Here is a 15,905-nt window from a genome sequence, read left to right on the forward strand (position 1 = left end):
TGTAAGTTTCTCTTTATATATAGTATGTTCATAAATCCATATACAAGACTTACTGGAATCCTTTTCAGTATTAAGCCATCTGGGACACAGTGCTATGGGAGTTTGGAGTAAAAGGAATCCAAACATCTGTTCTGGTAAAAGTGCTTTCTTTTCAGTCCAAAAGTTGTTTTTATAATAAGCCTAAAGAAGAAAAAAAAAAAGCATTGGAGTTATGGTGAAGTAAGCTGGGGTATCTAATAGCTGCAATGGAGGGAAATGGCTAAGCTGCATAGAAAGCAAATCATTTGGCAGAGTCTGGGGCATCTGCAGTGACAACCTCCACCTGTGAGTATTCAAACCAGAAAATTCAAAGCAGTAACAACCAAAACTGTATCAGCAATGAAAGAGATAGCATGGGTTTTTTTCTTTAAGAACAAAAACATGAGTTCTATTTGAGAATATTAGCAAAAAGTGTCTATGTGTGAAATATTTTAAAGGCTTATGCCTTTGAATGTATTAGGTCCAATTTCCAAAGCTGTTGAGAATTTGCCAATTGCATCATTTTCAGTTGTAATTATAAGAGATTACTGTCAGAAAAGCTGACTTTCATTTTTGAAGCCCAGTCCTGAGAAGATACTGGAAAACCAGGACTCACCCTCAGTTTTTCTGATCATCCTTTAACAGTTTCTTCTGATGGAGTAATACTGGTAACATAATAGCTTTGCTAGAGAGCTTTTGAAAACTGGTCTCTCAAGCTTAGAAAACCTGTGTGAAGAAAGTAATAGTTATCATTCAAACTTGACGCCAGACTCTAATTACTACTTCAAACACAACAAGAACACAGCATCAACAGGATTTTTTTTTTTTAATCTCTTTGGTACACTGTATTAGCCCCACCTACATCCTCTTAGAAGAAACATATTTCTCTTCTCCTGAATACTTTGCAAAAATATATATTAATTTGTGCAGTGCATTCATAAATTTGTCCAGAGTTTAGCTTTTCTATTTTTTACTCAGTTGATCTTATTGTCATGCTTCATACAATACTACATTTAAATTACACTAGATTTCAAATGCTGTTAGCCCTTGATATTTCCCTTGCTAAGGGAAGATACTGTGCTTATGGTGTACATGGTAAGGGCCATGAAGCCGCTCAGTTTCACTTTGCCTTTACCACATTGGTTTAACTAATCTAATCAAATTGGTTGTACTCAATAGCATTACGTTTAAGAGTGCCACTTGATCCCACAAAGTGCTGGGCTCATATACCCAGAGAAGATGGGGACCATGAAATAAAGATTAGTTTCTTATCTGCAATACTGTGTTTCACCTTTATTGCACTATCTGTCTAGCTGACAGTCATTTTAGTTGTACTACTAGGCTAAGCCCACAAACTCAAATAGCATTATTACATGATTTTCGAAGCAGCCAAACAGCATGCCTCATTCCTCATTTCTTAGACTGATTGTATACATGCAGATTGTTAAAAATGAGGGCACTGGAAACCAGAGGAATCTAGCATTAAAGAAATACTGCATTTTATTGAAAAAAAAAAATTGAAAACATAAGTTCTCTGTTCCCGCAGGATCCTGAGCAATGCTCTCTCTCAAAAAAACCCCCACAATACCCCAACTGTATATTTTGACATACAATATATGCCTGACTTCAAAAAAGTACAGGTTTCCAGTAGAGGCCCAGGCTACCTTAAGAAATTTAATGTATGGAAAATATGCATGAACTTGTATTTTGTAGCCATATTTGTGGCTTTCTTAAATGTTGTTCATAGACCTCTCAACACCCAGGGATTGAAAATCATTGCTGTATAGTATGCAGATGTATTAGCATATGGTAAACATATTTCTTTTAAAGGGGCTTTTCTGAAAATGTTTGTCATTTTTTTTCTTGATGTGACCTGCAATGGACTGGTGGTGCAGATCCCATAAGAAATATCATTTGAAATTAATGAGGAGGCCTTAGTCAGGGTACACACTCCCATGGAACATTTTCCTGAAACACCTACTATTATTTGGCATTCGGTTTATTTGAAGGGGTTTGTGTTGTCAGACTTATTTTGGTGACCAATAATGCAGGACAGAGGGGGACTTTTTCTTAAAGAGCTAAAATAGGACTATGAGGAGCTGTGTGTTTGTGGGGCAGATGAACTCACCCATCAAGAGTGTAACAACCTCTCCAGGTTGTACATTACGCACATTATCACACAGTGACTTGATACTGTGTCTTGTTATGCAATCCCAGGAATGGAAGAACCATAAGGAGTCATCCAAAGGAAAGAGAGGGAAACTAATTCTGCTGTTAGCAGAAGAATGGTAGCTCTGTTCTTTTAATTTCTACTTTGCTGTATGGTGCCAGTACCAAAACAAGACCTGCAGAGATGCTTGGCAATGAGTTCGCTCATCTTGGCTTTCCCACATTGGTTTTTCACAGCATTAGCAGGCAGAGTGCACCCAGGATGTGTTCTTAGTCCTCAAGGGAGATCTTTAATCTCCCTAGAGAAGAAGAGATTCTTTCTATCCACACCACTCATCTTCCTCAGTGCTAACGACACAAGGTAGGACTGAGGAGATACAGCTTTAAGTCTTCATTCTGCCTGAGACAGGCTTTGAGTATCTTAACTTACTGAGATGTGCCCCTCTAAAGGCAGGAATATCACTTCTTCCTAATTTGGGCACTGAAAGTAAAGCCATGAACAGCAAGAGAGACAGCGTTCACCAAGAGGAGGTACGTCTCTGCCCAGCTCCTGCATGGTCCTGCCTCAGAGAGGTTCTTCTGTCAAAGAAACTGCCCACGCACGTGGCTTCCCTGACGTCTGTCCTAACAGCCACCCTGGCAGCACCGGGTACAAGGCTGTGGTCAAGCCAAGGATGTGAAACTCCTGGTGGGGACATTTCCACCATGTTGGGACTACACTACCATCCTCTAAACACAGTTTGTGTCATAGACCACGAAAGGTTCAGATTTTATCCTTCAGGTTTTATGCATGGTTCCCATGTCTTTGAAGTTCTGTTCCCACTGAAGATGAAGGCAAATTCCCACTGATATTAATGGGGTTAGGATGGGTCCTTGTCCCTATTTTTGCTGTTTCCTTTGTTGCAGTAGACCTATTCCTTTATTAAAGCTTTTGCCTGGGGGAAAAAGGAAAGCCATGTTACTAAATAAATTATGAAATATTTACATTTGTGAAGCCAACCCCTTATGCCTAGCTCCTCCTCTGATATTAAGATGACACTTTTTATAGAGCTACGGCTTCTATACTGCCATTATTCTTCTGTGGCATCCAAGACCAGGAGGTGACAAAACAGCAGGCCACCATGAGCCAAGTGACAGTAAGTAATATCTAGGAATGCTTGCTGATTTTGACTCAGTGCAGTGAGAAACAACTATATTAGACCAGTGATGGTTTGTTTAGTGCTGGAGAGCATAGTATCAGAGGTGAAACTGAAGAAAATAGAAAACTGGGGAGGTTTCTAAACTAAGCTTGATTTTTACCTGAGAATAAAAGCCCATATGTTGTAGGTATATCTGTAATAATAATCCCAAGATCAAAGTGTTAAAAAGGCATGTTTGCTTATCACTATTTATGTTCTGTGTATGTTTATTTGTATTTACTTTTTTTGCCTGCAGTTCTCTCAATGCCACAAGAATGAATGAAGCTAGCTTTAGTGTCACGATCTGTAATGAAATGATCTGCAGTTACTCTTGTGAATGTTTTGCATCTCTTGTTTTCATTGTATTTTTTTATTGGCTTTAAAACTAAATAGTAGCTTTAAAACTAAATAGTAGCTTCCTTCTTTTAAAAAAAAGCGGGTTAGCATGTTGTTCAAATATGTGTGGTTCAAACTGTTTAGCTTAGCTTATGAATTTCTCCCTCCCACTTTTACATATTTAATGCTTTTGACTTTGTCTTGCCCCACCTCTTGTAGGTTTGGTAACAGGCAGGTAATGACTTTCTCTCTGGGTGTTGGTTTGTTGGTTTGGGTTTTTTTCCTAATACTTGGCTAAGTCACTTCAGTTTATGCCTTTCATTTTTATTGCTCTGTGGCATAGCCTATGGAGATTATATCTGTAAAATGGATAAATGTTAAGTAACTATCACAGTAAATGAAACATCCTGTTAATTGGATTTCTGCACAGTTAAATCCTAATGGTTCTCTGTCACCAAACTCAAGGTCTCTGACCTCCCTGGTGTCACCCATCCTAATGTTCCTTCTGCTCTTCCCTTGCTTTTTCTCTTTTGCTCACCTTCAGTTGTCTTGCTTCCTCTTCTCCATTTCTCCCGCAAGCTCTCTTTGCTCCCATTTGTCTGGTTCTTACACATCTTTTGGCAGTAAAGAGGAGTGCAGGTTGGTGGGTGGCTGGGAACACAACTGTACTAATTTTCCCTATTTGCTGTGCAGCATTTCTTCCATGGTCTTTCTTTGCAAAATGTCCCATGCAAAATTGTTGGTTCCCTCATTCTCACCTTGACTTTCATGAAAGAAATATTTGTAATAGTTAGCAAGCAAAAGAGGAAAAGATGCATATTTCCTTTGCACAATGCCTAGTATTTACAAGGTCAGTATGTGAAATGGAGCAGCTTTCAGAGCAGGGAAGGAAACAGTTCCTGAAATGTTTACTGAGTTGGGCATTTTTAATCCTCAACAAGAGGTGGTGGACAGTGGTGCTGAGCATACTCATACCAGTGCAAAAATACATTTTTAAAACTGCACTATAGCAGGAGAAATACTGATTTTTGGCTGGCAGAATCTTAGCCCAGAAAGGAAACCTGAAAAAACACAGACACAGAAAAGCCTTGGAGCTAAATATATTCACACATTAGAAAGTCAGAAGTAAGGAACAAAAAGAAAACACTTGGTGATATGCACTTTAGTGAGCTTTTGGCAGGCTTTGGAATGTAATGGGGAAACCGTGTACTGCTGTAATGTGACATGCTTATTTGCAGGCATTAATACATGTGAAGGCAGATTTTTGTGTTACTGTATTATGATGCACAACTGTGTGGCTAATTTGCATGCAAAATTTCTATGATTAATAAATTAGGCAATGCTATTACAAGTGTACTACAGTGAACCACTTGTAGCAATCAAGTGTAGCCAGCAGTCTACCAGGCAACATTAAATACTATGCTCTTATCCAGTAAAGCTTTGAATATTTAAAATCAGTTTGCAGTTCCCAAGCTGAAAAGTGATCAAGGGAGGGGGCGAATGTTCCATACTTTTATCCCTCTTACAGGAGAATCAGAGTAGTCACCAGGTACCTTGTGTAGAAATGTCAAACAAACTCAACTGAAAAAAACAAAGTCAAGAGGATTTACTGAAATCTCTTGAGTAAAAGTGTAACACAGCTGTTTATAAAAAACAAGATATATTTTTTCAAGTCCTAATGTTTTATATTTAACAGTTTGAGTAAAATGAACATATCAAATATGCATGGAATAGCACGCCCTTAATACTGGGATAAATCAGTTAAAAACCATAAAGATAAGCATAAAATAGGCCTGCATTAAATAATTATATTATGAACTAGCTCCTGGCTGAGGACAAGATCTGAAAGTGCTACAACTGATTTCTGAGTTCACATGCAGCTTCTTTTACTGCATTCATGCCAAGTTCATAAAGATTATGAGAAAATTCAGCAGATTAGGCCTTTAATCTGGTATCTCCAGTCTAAATAGAAAAGTGTCAGATCTGGCTAGGCTACTCAGGGTACCAGGGTATCTAGAAGGCACTGATATTGATATCCTAACTTGAAATTTCAGATCAGGGTCTCTCTGCCTTGTACTATGAAGAATTTATTCCCTGCTACAAGGGGGTTTCCCTCCCACTTTGCCTAACAAAAATTTCTATTAATCACCATTCTCATTTTTAAATTCCTGTCTTTTTAAAAAAACTCTTGTGAAATTAAAGAGGTGCATCATATTCTTGCATCACATTCTTAGCACAGTTAGGCTTTGGCTTATACCAAGCTTTTAGAAGACACTGCCAGCACTACTCTGTCTCCCGAACATTTTACCCAGGGCATAGGCAGTTTACATGTTCTGAAGCAATTACTATACTAAGTACCCAGTGATATATCTTTCCCAGAAACTGAAAATAAAGGTATAAAAGAGATCCACACAATAATTTATGGGCGTTAACATATGGGTGTAAGTTTCTCTGGGGATAATTATGTGACTATGCTAATAACGCCAAGGATGCTTTGATACATGAAAACAAATTCTCACAATGATGTTCTTGAGCATTTCATTACTGTCAGGAGTGTATATATTTAAACAGGAGAGAGGGATGAGAGAGGCCCGTACGTTTTCACAAAAATAACTGTCTCCATGCTGCAGGCAAGCTGAGAAAGCCCTGTTTGACACAGGCACTTACATTAGATGTGTTTACTGGAAACTTCCCATTTTGAGAGCAGAAAACTACACAAAGTGTGCTGAGAGGGGAGCAGTGTGTGTGGTTTGCAAGGATAGCTGGAAGAATAGGCATTACTGACAGCAGAATGATCAAAACCTCCTGGGCTTTGCAGGACTTCTGTACTTCTAAAAAGTGCAACCTAGCATACTTTGAAGCAGACTTTGCTGTGGTTCAGAAACACACCTGTGGACCTCTGTGGCAAGTCCAAGTACCAGGCTAAGTTAGCATGCTTTGGAGAAGGGGACGTTCCCAGCTCAGTCAGAGAAATTTCTCCCAAACCTTCCCCTGACTTGCGGGCAGACAGCTGGCAAGGAGCCCCAGGTGTCCTTGAGAAATTCTCCAATACATTGCTCATCACTCGCATCATGAGGGCTCTGTATTTTTTCAGTTGTTGTGGAGACACCAGAAGCAACCCCACCATAAAGGCTGCCCTGCGAAGTGGGCTCAGGCTGCAATGCCTGTGCCTGTTTTTGCAGTATTGTAGTTGCCCAGCTGGGATTAAACTCCACACAGTTTATGGTTTTATGCCTTCACATTTTGTTTGTTTGTTTGTTTTTTAGCTTTTCTTCTAGTGAGGCTAATGTCTAATCCTTTGACCTCTTACATTAAGTCTGTGTAAAATTGCACTCTTCCAACACAGCAAACCACTACCCTAACAATCCATAATTACCAGTGTTATAGAAGCATCCTCAGGGATACAAGTGTTTATAGAAAAATCATCAGGGGGTTTTTTTTGGAGCAGAGGCAGGGAGACAGAGTTCTGCCCTTGCTCTGGGATGGCAGTGGCTGTGGTGAGGGTAGGAAATGTCCTGGTGGGTGAGCGAGTGGCAGGCTTGTATTTTGAGAGGCTGTATTTGTATCTCCTGCCCCTTGTGAGCTTGTCAGGCATGCTGGGACTGAGTCTCAGCTTGTGGAAATGATTACAAGGCAATTTATACCAAACAATAATCCCTACTGTTGTGTTTGTTACAAACTTGGCTGCAGCATAGTAACGTTTAGTGGATTAATAATGTCTGCTTTTGGCCTCTCGTACTCCCTCGGCAAACAATTTTCATGTATAATAAATGTTCTCATTTAGTCTAACTAGAACAGAGCCCAAGGGTCAGAATAGCCATACCTGCACACTGAGGAGAAGAGACTCCAGGTTTCCAGATGAAAGACCAGCTTTCTCCCCTCTCCATGCCAGGGTCCAAGACTTCTGCCCTTTTGCAGGATCAGCTTTGCTGGGCAAGTCCCCCTGAAATGACAGAGGGGGCAGTGCTGGATGTCCCCTTCCCCAGGAGAAGGTCTGTCCAGCCAAAGGGTCACAGTGGGCAGCAAAGGCAGCACAGAGTCACTGGGACAGGCAGATATTTGTTGAGTGTTTGACATTTTGGAAATGAAAAGCACATTTTAAAATTTAAAACTCTATGAATATATATATAAAATATGCAAAAATAAATATTTCACACCAACAGTTGATCACAGTGCATGCTGTGGGGGCATATGAGATTGAGTAAGTGATGTATGGTCTTGCCCTTGCACAGGAAGCCTGATAGTTACAAACCCTTTAAAAATCTGTATGGTTTATCCTGTTGATTATCAGTCTCTTTTGGGAAACAGTCTGCCCATGTTTCATAATGTGTGTAGTAGAAATACCAGGATATGCAAACATGGAAGTTACACAATGAAAGCAGAATTGAATTAAAGCTGTTTACACTGAAAAAATGAGAGAACCAGAACTGCAGCCTTTTTATTGCTACACCACTGAAATGAGTGTGCACACAACCCAGCTATTTAGGTGCTTGTAATGTTGTGTGGTACAACTGTTTCTTTCCATCTTCCCACTGCTGTTTATGCCTCCTCAGTAACAGCTAAAATGGAGGCTACCAATCTTGGGTATCATGGAAGAGGAATGTTGTAAGTCATTTTGTGAACCTTTATGACAGCTATCAATTAATTGATCAAATAATTAAGAACAGCAATCATTACTTAAAGTCAAGTGATGGACTGTTGACTTTTAGCCTGTGGAGCAGGGCTGTAGCAACACTGTTGTGACAGCCAGTGGATGGAGACTCTTTGCTATTGAACTCTGTGACCCAAATGGTGTGGCTGAGCATCCACCATAAGAAATACAGGTTGTGTCATAGGTCCAGGTGGCCTCTGATGCATCATGGTGAACCTCACCAGCACTGTCTCCAGTGAAGAATTTCTCGCTGTTCCTGTACACTGAGGTCATGCATATGCAAAGGTATGGGCAAGATATAAGAGTTCAGACAGGTAGGTTATGTTAGCGTCTTGTTTATCTTGGCTTATGTGACTTATGCCCTACCGTCCCACTGCTCAGCATTCTGTGTCACTGGCAATTTTCACTGCCATAAATAGGTGTTGCTTGACCACAGCTAGTAAAACAATGAAAAGTATGTATGTAAAACAATTTGACAAGCATCAGAGAAAAAACATTATCAAGCAAATTATTTATTAAATGTTATTTGGTCATACGCAGGGAAAAAAAAAAAGACCTATTTCATGCAGAATATCTAAGCATTATTTTCACTGAGCTATGAGACTTGGGTTTGCCTTCAGTCCAGACTGACTAAATATGAAATCTATTCCTGTGCAATTCTCCTCATTAAGCAGGCCAGATACACTATTTGTTCCAGAAGTACGCACAAGTGTTTTCTGAAATTAATTTGTTTGATACTTCGTACACTTTGTCATTTGGTTGATTTTTTGGGGTGAAAAGGGAAGGAAATCTTCAACAACTTCTTGCGGTTGTGGGGCATTTCTTTATATCTACTTCCTTTTAAGACACTGTTGTGAAGAATCAGTGGTATGGACTATGAACACAGCAAAACAGAAATATTAGTGGGACACCCAGCTCTTCAGACTGGAGTTTATATTAGCAATTCAGGAAAAAAAATTACAAGTGAGATATAACCCTATAAATATATTTAGGAACATATTAAATACATGTACACTTTTGAAATCTGAACCCAGGAGTGTATCAGGCTTTTGCAAATTAGCTTTGTCTTTATAGCAAGTCTATGGAAACTTTAGGTCATAAGCCTGAGACTGGAGGTACTGAAAATTAACACCCACATTTGTTGTAGTGTGAAAATGTAAGGTGAAATAACATCTTCCTTCAAATATTGTCTTCTATTTTTTTTCCTAATTGTCTCTATTTATCCCTTGGCAGCTATAAAACATTGTAACCAACCACAAATAACTATAAAAATGGAAGAGGGAGACTGAACAAACCATTTTTGCTCTTAATTTATTTTGCTTATTCATATTTTGGACACGTTTATTTGTTTATAAGATTGCTGTACATGAATAAAAGCACTAGAAATACTCCCAAGCTATTGGTTACAAATTATTTAAAGCTCATTTCTTCTCTAAAAATTAATCATGTAAAAATGAAGCCTTCCTGTCCACAGATCTACTCATCTCCATGTCTGTATCCAATTATGTCAGGTCTTCAAGAGATTCAGCCCAAACTGAGCAGAAATGCTGTGATTGATCTCAGCAGTGCCTGGAACATGGGGTGAATCTGAAGCATTTTGGGGTACTTTTGCTAACTGCCCAGCCCCAACAACCTAGCTAATGAGACAGGTTTCTGTTGTTCCTCCCATCCCATGTCCAGCATCACTCACAAGTTCCCCCGGGGACACCCATGCACGGTCGCTCACAGCGATGAGCTTTGGTTCAGCCCTGTGCAGCCGCATCCTGTCTCAGTGCCAACGGCGAGAGGAGCCGGGGAGAGAGTAAAGCGAGCGTGGCTCAACACACATAGAGCCAGCTGGTCCGGCACCCAGAGAAAAACAGCCGTAATTTACCTGCAAACTGCCTGCTTTTATAGCTAACAAGGTGAAGGTCTAACACATTGGGCAACTCACAGGGCCATTTTTCAGAGTGAAAATATAGTTTAAGGGAGACATTTCCTACACTTTCTGTGTAATGAGGGGTTGTGCTGTTTGGGAGGAATGGTTCGTTATATCAATGTGGAAGCATCAGTGCAACTTTCGTAGTGGAATATCAAATGCCTGAAGGCTTTGTAGATGTGTTCGTTCTGTGTACAGACGAACCCACCACTTCTCCAAGCTTGCTCAGCAGCACGGTTTAAGTCTCCAATGCAGGTCCACTGATCTTTGTATTCCCTTGAAACAGCCCATTTGGAATGATCGTTAATGGAATAAAAGGTGGAATTCAGTGGCATCCCTATTAGGTTTATGTTGTAGACGTGGTAGTCAAGAGAGCAATTTGAGGGAAGTTTTTGGCCGGAATGCTGCCAGGATTCAGCCAACAAATCAGTCTTCAGTTCCTGAGCCATCCAGGCCACGTAGATATCTGTGGAATAACACAGGGTGTGGGAAATCAGTCTTTCACATTCCTTCATTTAAGAGGGGACTGAAAAGCATCACCTTAACTGGGGTCATTTCATTCCAATGCATCAAGTGAGCCAGAGGGGATTTTGCCCCCTCCCCTTATTTTGACTTTTGTTTCAGAAGTTAATTTCTACTTTCCTCCTTCTCCTCGAAAACCTTTTACAAACAATCAGCAGGATAAAAAGGAAAGGAAAAAAATGTCAAGCCTTCTTCATAACAAAAAAGCGCAGGTGATTCAAACCCCATTTTTGTTCTTTGTTGTTACTGTTGAATAACGGGGAATAAATTCCCTGAAAATCCCATTGTTGAACACCTTAATGCATTTGAAGGACCGACAGCTTTTTGCTTTGTGGGGCTGAGAGAATATTATAATGGGACACAATTCCTTGCCCTCTGCTACATTTATTTCTGAAGCTGAACTTCTTTCTTCCCCTCAAAGAAAATCCTAATTGTCAAAGAACATATTAATTGCTTATTTCTTGCTTGAGAATGTGTGATAGCTACAGCAACAGGTTCTCTTACCATCTATGAACAAGTGTGACTTTGCAAAGTGGAGAAAGATTTCCCCGTGAGCTGACTGGAGCTTGGAGAGGTGGCGCAAGGGGACCGAGGGCAACCTGGACCCTGCACAGAGCTTCTGCAGATTTGGGAGATCAGCTTGGAAGATGTTAGGAATGGAACAGCTGTAGATTCCTGGATTATAACTCAGCATCTGTTGGTCTGAGAAAAACCCAAAGAAATGAACACATGCAGAATTAAAATGGGTTAAAGCGAAGCAATCAAGAGAGTAGAGTTCTGCCTTGGAAAGGAAACCTAAATCCTTCTTAATCTTCACAACCTATCTCCTGGAGAAGTTCAGTGTCAAACTATCTTATTTTAGCAACAAAAAACATGTTTAATTGCTGTGTGTTCCGACTGGCCCTGCAGCACATAGACTGGCTCAGAGAGTACGCTCAGGTTTTTCCGCTTACACCTCATTATTCCTAGCAGAACTGTTAACCGGTGGTCTCAGTCCATTGCCACTTCCACCCGTGCTCATCTTCAAGCCTCTAAGCAGTCACACAGTGCTCAGATGGCATGTGTAAATCCAAGCCTGTCTGTATTTACAGTAGTTTCCAGTCAGTTACAGTTGCCAAGCCAAATGCAAACAGAAGAGCTGCCAAAGGGTCTAGTTTGGTTTTAGGGAGAACAGAGCTTGACTTTCAGTGCCTGGATCGAATTTGCAGAAGAAATTTACTTTTCTGTACAGTGCACAGCTTAACTGTAGAAGTCCTTGCCATGGGTATCGTAAAGAGCAAGGGAACAAACGGGCTTATTAGATGAGTTCATGGAAGACCAGTCCATCAGGAACTTTCCAGTCTTTCCAGCTCAGGAAATCCCTGAACCACAGATTACCAGAAGCTGGGAGGACAGAGCAGGAAAAGCATTAGTGTATGAGGCTCATTTTCTTATCCTCTTTCCCTAAACACATGCATAGATGCGCTTCCACAAAGAGGAACCTGGTTTAGGTAGCTCTGGGGTGTGGCCAGCCTGGCCATTTGCACAGCATATGTGTTTTGTTAATATCATTCAAGGTTTGTAACTGAGAGTGAAAAACAGTGTGAAAAGCATTAAGGAGTGTGCCAGTATGACTTCTTGTAATGCCTTTTGATAGTCCCTTTTCAGGATTCCAGTACCAGATATCACTGTCAGATTGTTCTGAATCTTACCGGTACAGATCTTGGGTTTTTTTCTTTTTAGTATTGGTATTTTATGTGGCAAAAACTACCTGGGGAAATTCTGGGTGATATTTATTCCATATGTTGTATTTCTGACGAGTCAAGGCTACTACTCCAGCTCAAGCATTGGTTGCCTTACATTTTTAGAACTGCAGATGACTGCAGCTGAACGACCTATTACTGTTAAAAATGGTTAATCATCCTACTTTATATTTGCAAAGCATTTTGTATGCATGGACTGAGTTTACCCTCAATATGCACTCGTGACTATTATTATCCCAATAGTCCCCATGGGGAGCTGGATTCAGAGTGGAAGAGTGGATTTCCCACATTCACACAGGAAATCGTTGGATAAATATAACTGAAGCCAAGAACACTGTTTCCAGGCCCCACTTGGTTTCCCAATCTGACAACGAAGGACAAGAACAAGCAATTTTTGAGGCAAAGCCTCAAGAAAAGCAGTTAGAGAGGTACAGTGGGGCAAAAGCTTTCTTAGGGAGAAGCTTTTCATACCTATTTCTGTGAACTGGTCATATTTGAAGGTTATACAGATGGCCGTCTGTCCGTACGACTCCCCAGTAGCTGGATACCCATAGCCATCCTCAGGGATGGGAGGGAACAGGGGCACACTGTGAACCACCCAGAAGCCTTGTGATTTGTCCAAGAGCAGAAATCCTGTCAAAAAAAAGTTATTGAAATGAATTAAGGAGGACAGAGCCCTGAGATGATAGAGCTGTGTCCTACTTTGGATTTGCTGCTGCAGACACCACACTTCAATGTGTTAATGTCTACAGTAAACTGGCTCTAGAGTAGATTAATGGATTATAGGAGACACTAATACCGTATTAAAATTGCATTAGATCTCTCCTGCATCGCCTAACTCAAACTGTCACCATGTTTCTTTTGAAAAAAATATCTTTTCAAAACCTTTCTCTGCTCAAATTTTGCCTTCAGAAAGTCTGATGATTTAGTGGCTGTGACCCTCTCTCCACTGCTCATTTTCCTTTCCTTCATATATTCACTATGTAAGGGGAAACAGAGTCCATCAACACCGTGTCTTCTTCCCCAGACCAAATTCTCCTCCCTGGGGAAGCAGCAGAGAGACGGGCTATGCCTCCCTCCGCAGCAGAGTGCTCTGGGGAGAAGCATGGCTCCTGAGCCATCCCCGTTGCTGCAGCCTGAAAATACAGACCTGCGAATGTGTCCATCTCAGTGTCAGGCTGGGCAAACCCCATCTGCTTCCTCAAGGGAATGTTTAGATGTCCAATGAAGTTTATGCTTATTTAAAGTCTTGCTTTACTTTAACTGCATACTTTAGTGCTTCCACGATCTTGGCAGCAGTTTACTGCCCCAGAGAGAGAGAGTTTGGCGGGGTTTATGTTTAGGGTGCCTTTCTGTTCACATCGTGTACTGTTGTTGCCATTAGGCTCAGGATGATGTGGTCTGTACTTGCTGAAAGGAGCTATAAGTTTCAACTCTTGAAAATAAAGGGTCCATAAGCCGTAAGAGTTCTTCAACACAGCAGAGGCATAGCAAAACTAAAACAGAAGCTGCAGCGTATGTAACTATACTACAAACCATTCATCATTCAAATAATTCTCCAGTTTTGCTTTAGGCAGGAGTTTTAGATATGCAGATAGACAGACAAGTAGATGCTATCCACAACTTCAGAAAGGAGAAAATAGTAGCTTGGGACTCTCCCTGTACCTTTGGTATGTCCTCTTTTCCACCCGTTGGAGTCTGATTCAGGGACCTCATCGTTGTATATCACATATGCAATGCTGTTCCTCTGCAGGAAAACAGACATTTCTGAAACATGACATTCAGTAAAAGGAAGGCATTTAAGTGAACACCTTCTACTGGGAACAGAAGAAAGAATTCAGGACTTCTCTGTGTGAACATCAGGAGCCTAATCCTTGTCCCAATTCAGCTGAAACAGTCTCCACAGAAGTTACAGCAAAATAAACCTGAAGACTCAGCATTACTGTCCTGGTTAATATAAAGTGGAAGTTCTCTCAATCATCGCAGTAGCCCTTCCTCAAGAGGTCGAACATGCTCACTAAGGCAGTTTACATGGGTTTATTGGGCACTCGCTTGCAAAGAAGTTCTCCCCTCTTTATTTTTTTGTGCCTCTGATTTAGCAACCATATTTGGTGAAAATGTTTGCTGAGGAAGAATAGACATGACAAGTGTTCTTATGAAGGACAAGCAATTAATGCTTTCTTTGAAAAATATTTGCATATGGCCGCACCTTATTTCCCCTGAATAGAGAACTTCAAAGAGTTGGGTCATGCTTCCCCTCCCAATGTACTTTGTAAACAGTTTATTACAATTACAGCGAGACCTGGAATAGGACAGTTGAACAGACTGCCAATATTTGACTGACTTCTGGGAATCTCTTCTACATAGAAATTGACACCCTACCACTAACCCACAGCAGAAATGCAAAGACACACCCAGACTCCCCCAAATACTAGGTAGATGGTGAAAAAATAACCATAGGCAGATCTTGTGGTATTTTATAATCACATCACACAAATATAAATGAGGTGTCTGATGGGGGGGGGGGGTAGGAAGGTCTAACAAGCTGCATATGACTGCTGAAGCAGTCACAGTGATTTCAAGGGGAAGACCAAACCCCAGATTTGATTTGAGACAAGAGCATGAAACACATGCACGTGGAAAGGCTTAGGACAAGTGCCTGTAATAGTCACCACTGGCCCCAGTATGAGTTCACAGCCAGTTCACAGCTTCAGACTTTGCGCAACATGAATTGCAGAGAAGCAGCGAAAGGGACTATGTACCAATGCTCATTTTTTTTGATGGGCAATACTTTAACTGTGTGAAAGGCTTGACTAGAAATTAGAAGTTCGAGGATAATTTCTAATTGTAGCCAAAACTGCAAATAATCTGCCCAGCTGTCAAGACGCTCCCCTTGATGTGTTTTAGTAGATCTAGTTGGTCAGGTCCTGCCATACCTCTACATGCTTATTTTGGTTGGTTTCATTTCATTTGCATGTAATATCTAGTAAGCATACTAACAAAATGATAATTAAATGTCACTTGCCTCGGATTCATATGTCTCGTACAGCTGCTTCAGTGTTTGTCCCAGAGCACCCTGTGTCATGTTGATGAGGTATTTACTGAGCTGCCACTGTGGAGCCAGGGCGTCCATGTACATGTATTCCAGGCCCAGCATGGGAATATCTCCTTTGGCATGTTTTGGCAACTTGTAAAGAGCAAACCTGGAACAGTGAAGAGCAGTGGTTTTTTTACAACCATCCTGTTTGAATGTGTAAATCGGTATCTCCTTCCCCCCCTGAGGATTTAAGAGAAGGGTGACTCTGGGGATGCCGATGCTGTAGGGGGACCAGTGCCACCAGCGTGCAGTGTGGACATCTCCCAGCCTCGAG

At 40.9% G+C, this 15,905-nt stretch overlaps 2 protein-coding genes and 1 long non-coding RNA gene across 5 annotated transcripts in view; 1 reads left to right on the forward strand and 2 right to left on the reverse strand.

Annotated features, from left to right (window-relative positions):
* LOC142036104 (uncharacterized) lies at positions 1-4,474 on the reverse strand. The gene is made up of 3 exons (XR_012652068.1): positions 4,240-4,474; positions 635-744; positions 1-180 (listed from the first exon to the last, which is right to left on the reverse strand). It is a non-coding gene; the product is annotated as an uncharacterized LOC142036104 (long non-coding RNA).
* Positions 3,213-15,905, forward strand: part of LOC142036101 (uricase-like) — a 27,073-nt gene continuing 14,380 nt past the window's right edge. Inside the window, exon 1 of the mRNA XM_075039121.1 lies at positions 3,213-3,323. Within this exon, the coding sequence (XP_074895222.1) occupies positions 3,309-3,323 (15 nt within the window). The 5' untranslated portion in view covers positions 3,213-3,308. The remainder of the gene's footprint in view (positions 3,324-15,905) is intronic.
* The window catches only part of DNASE2B (deoxyribonuclease 2 beta), a 41,220-nt gene continuing 34,189 nt past the window's right edge, over positions 8,875-15,905 (reverse strand). For 2 of the 3 annotated variants that reach the window (XM_075039119.1, XM_075039120.1), the window contains exons 3-7: positions 15,560-15,737; positions 14,200-14,281; positions 13,006-13,167; positions 11,297-11,494; positions 8,876-10,736 (exon numbers count right to left, since the gene is read on the reverse strand). In XM_075039119.1, coding sequence (XP_074895220.1) covers positions 10,381-10,736; positions 11,297-11,494; positions 13,006-13,167; positions 14,200-14,281; positions 15,560-15,737 — 976 coding nt within the window. In that variant the 3' untranslated portion in view covers positions 8,876-10,380. Of the gene's footprint in view, positions 10,737-11,296; positions 11,495-13,005; positions 13,168-14,199; positions 14,282-15,559; positions 15,738-15,905 lie in introns of all 3 variants that reach the window. The other variant, XM_075039118.1, reaches the window with a different exon arrangement.

Source organism: Buteo buteo, chromosome 10 (genome assembly GCF_964188355.1).
Source record: "Buteo buteo chromosome 10, bButBut1.hap1.1, whole genome shotgun sequence".
Classification (NCBI taxonomy): domain Eukaryota; kingdom Metazoa; phylum Chordata; class Aves; order Accipitriformes; family Accipitridae; genus Buteo; species Buteo buteo.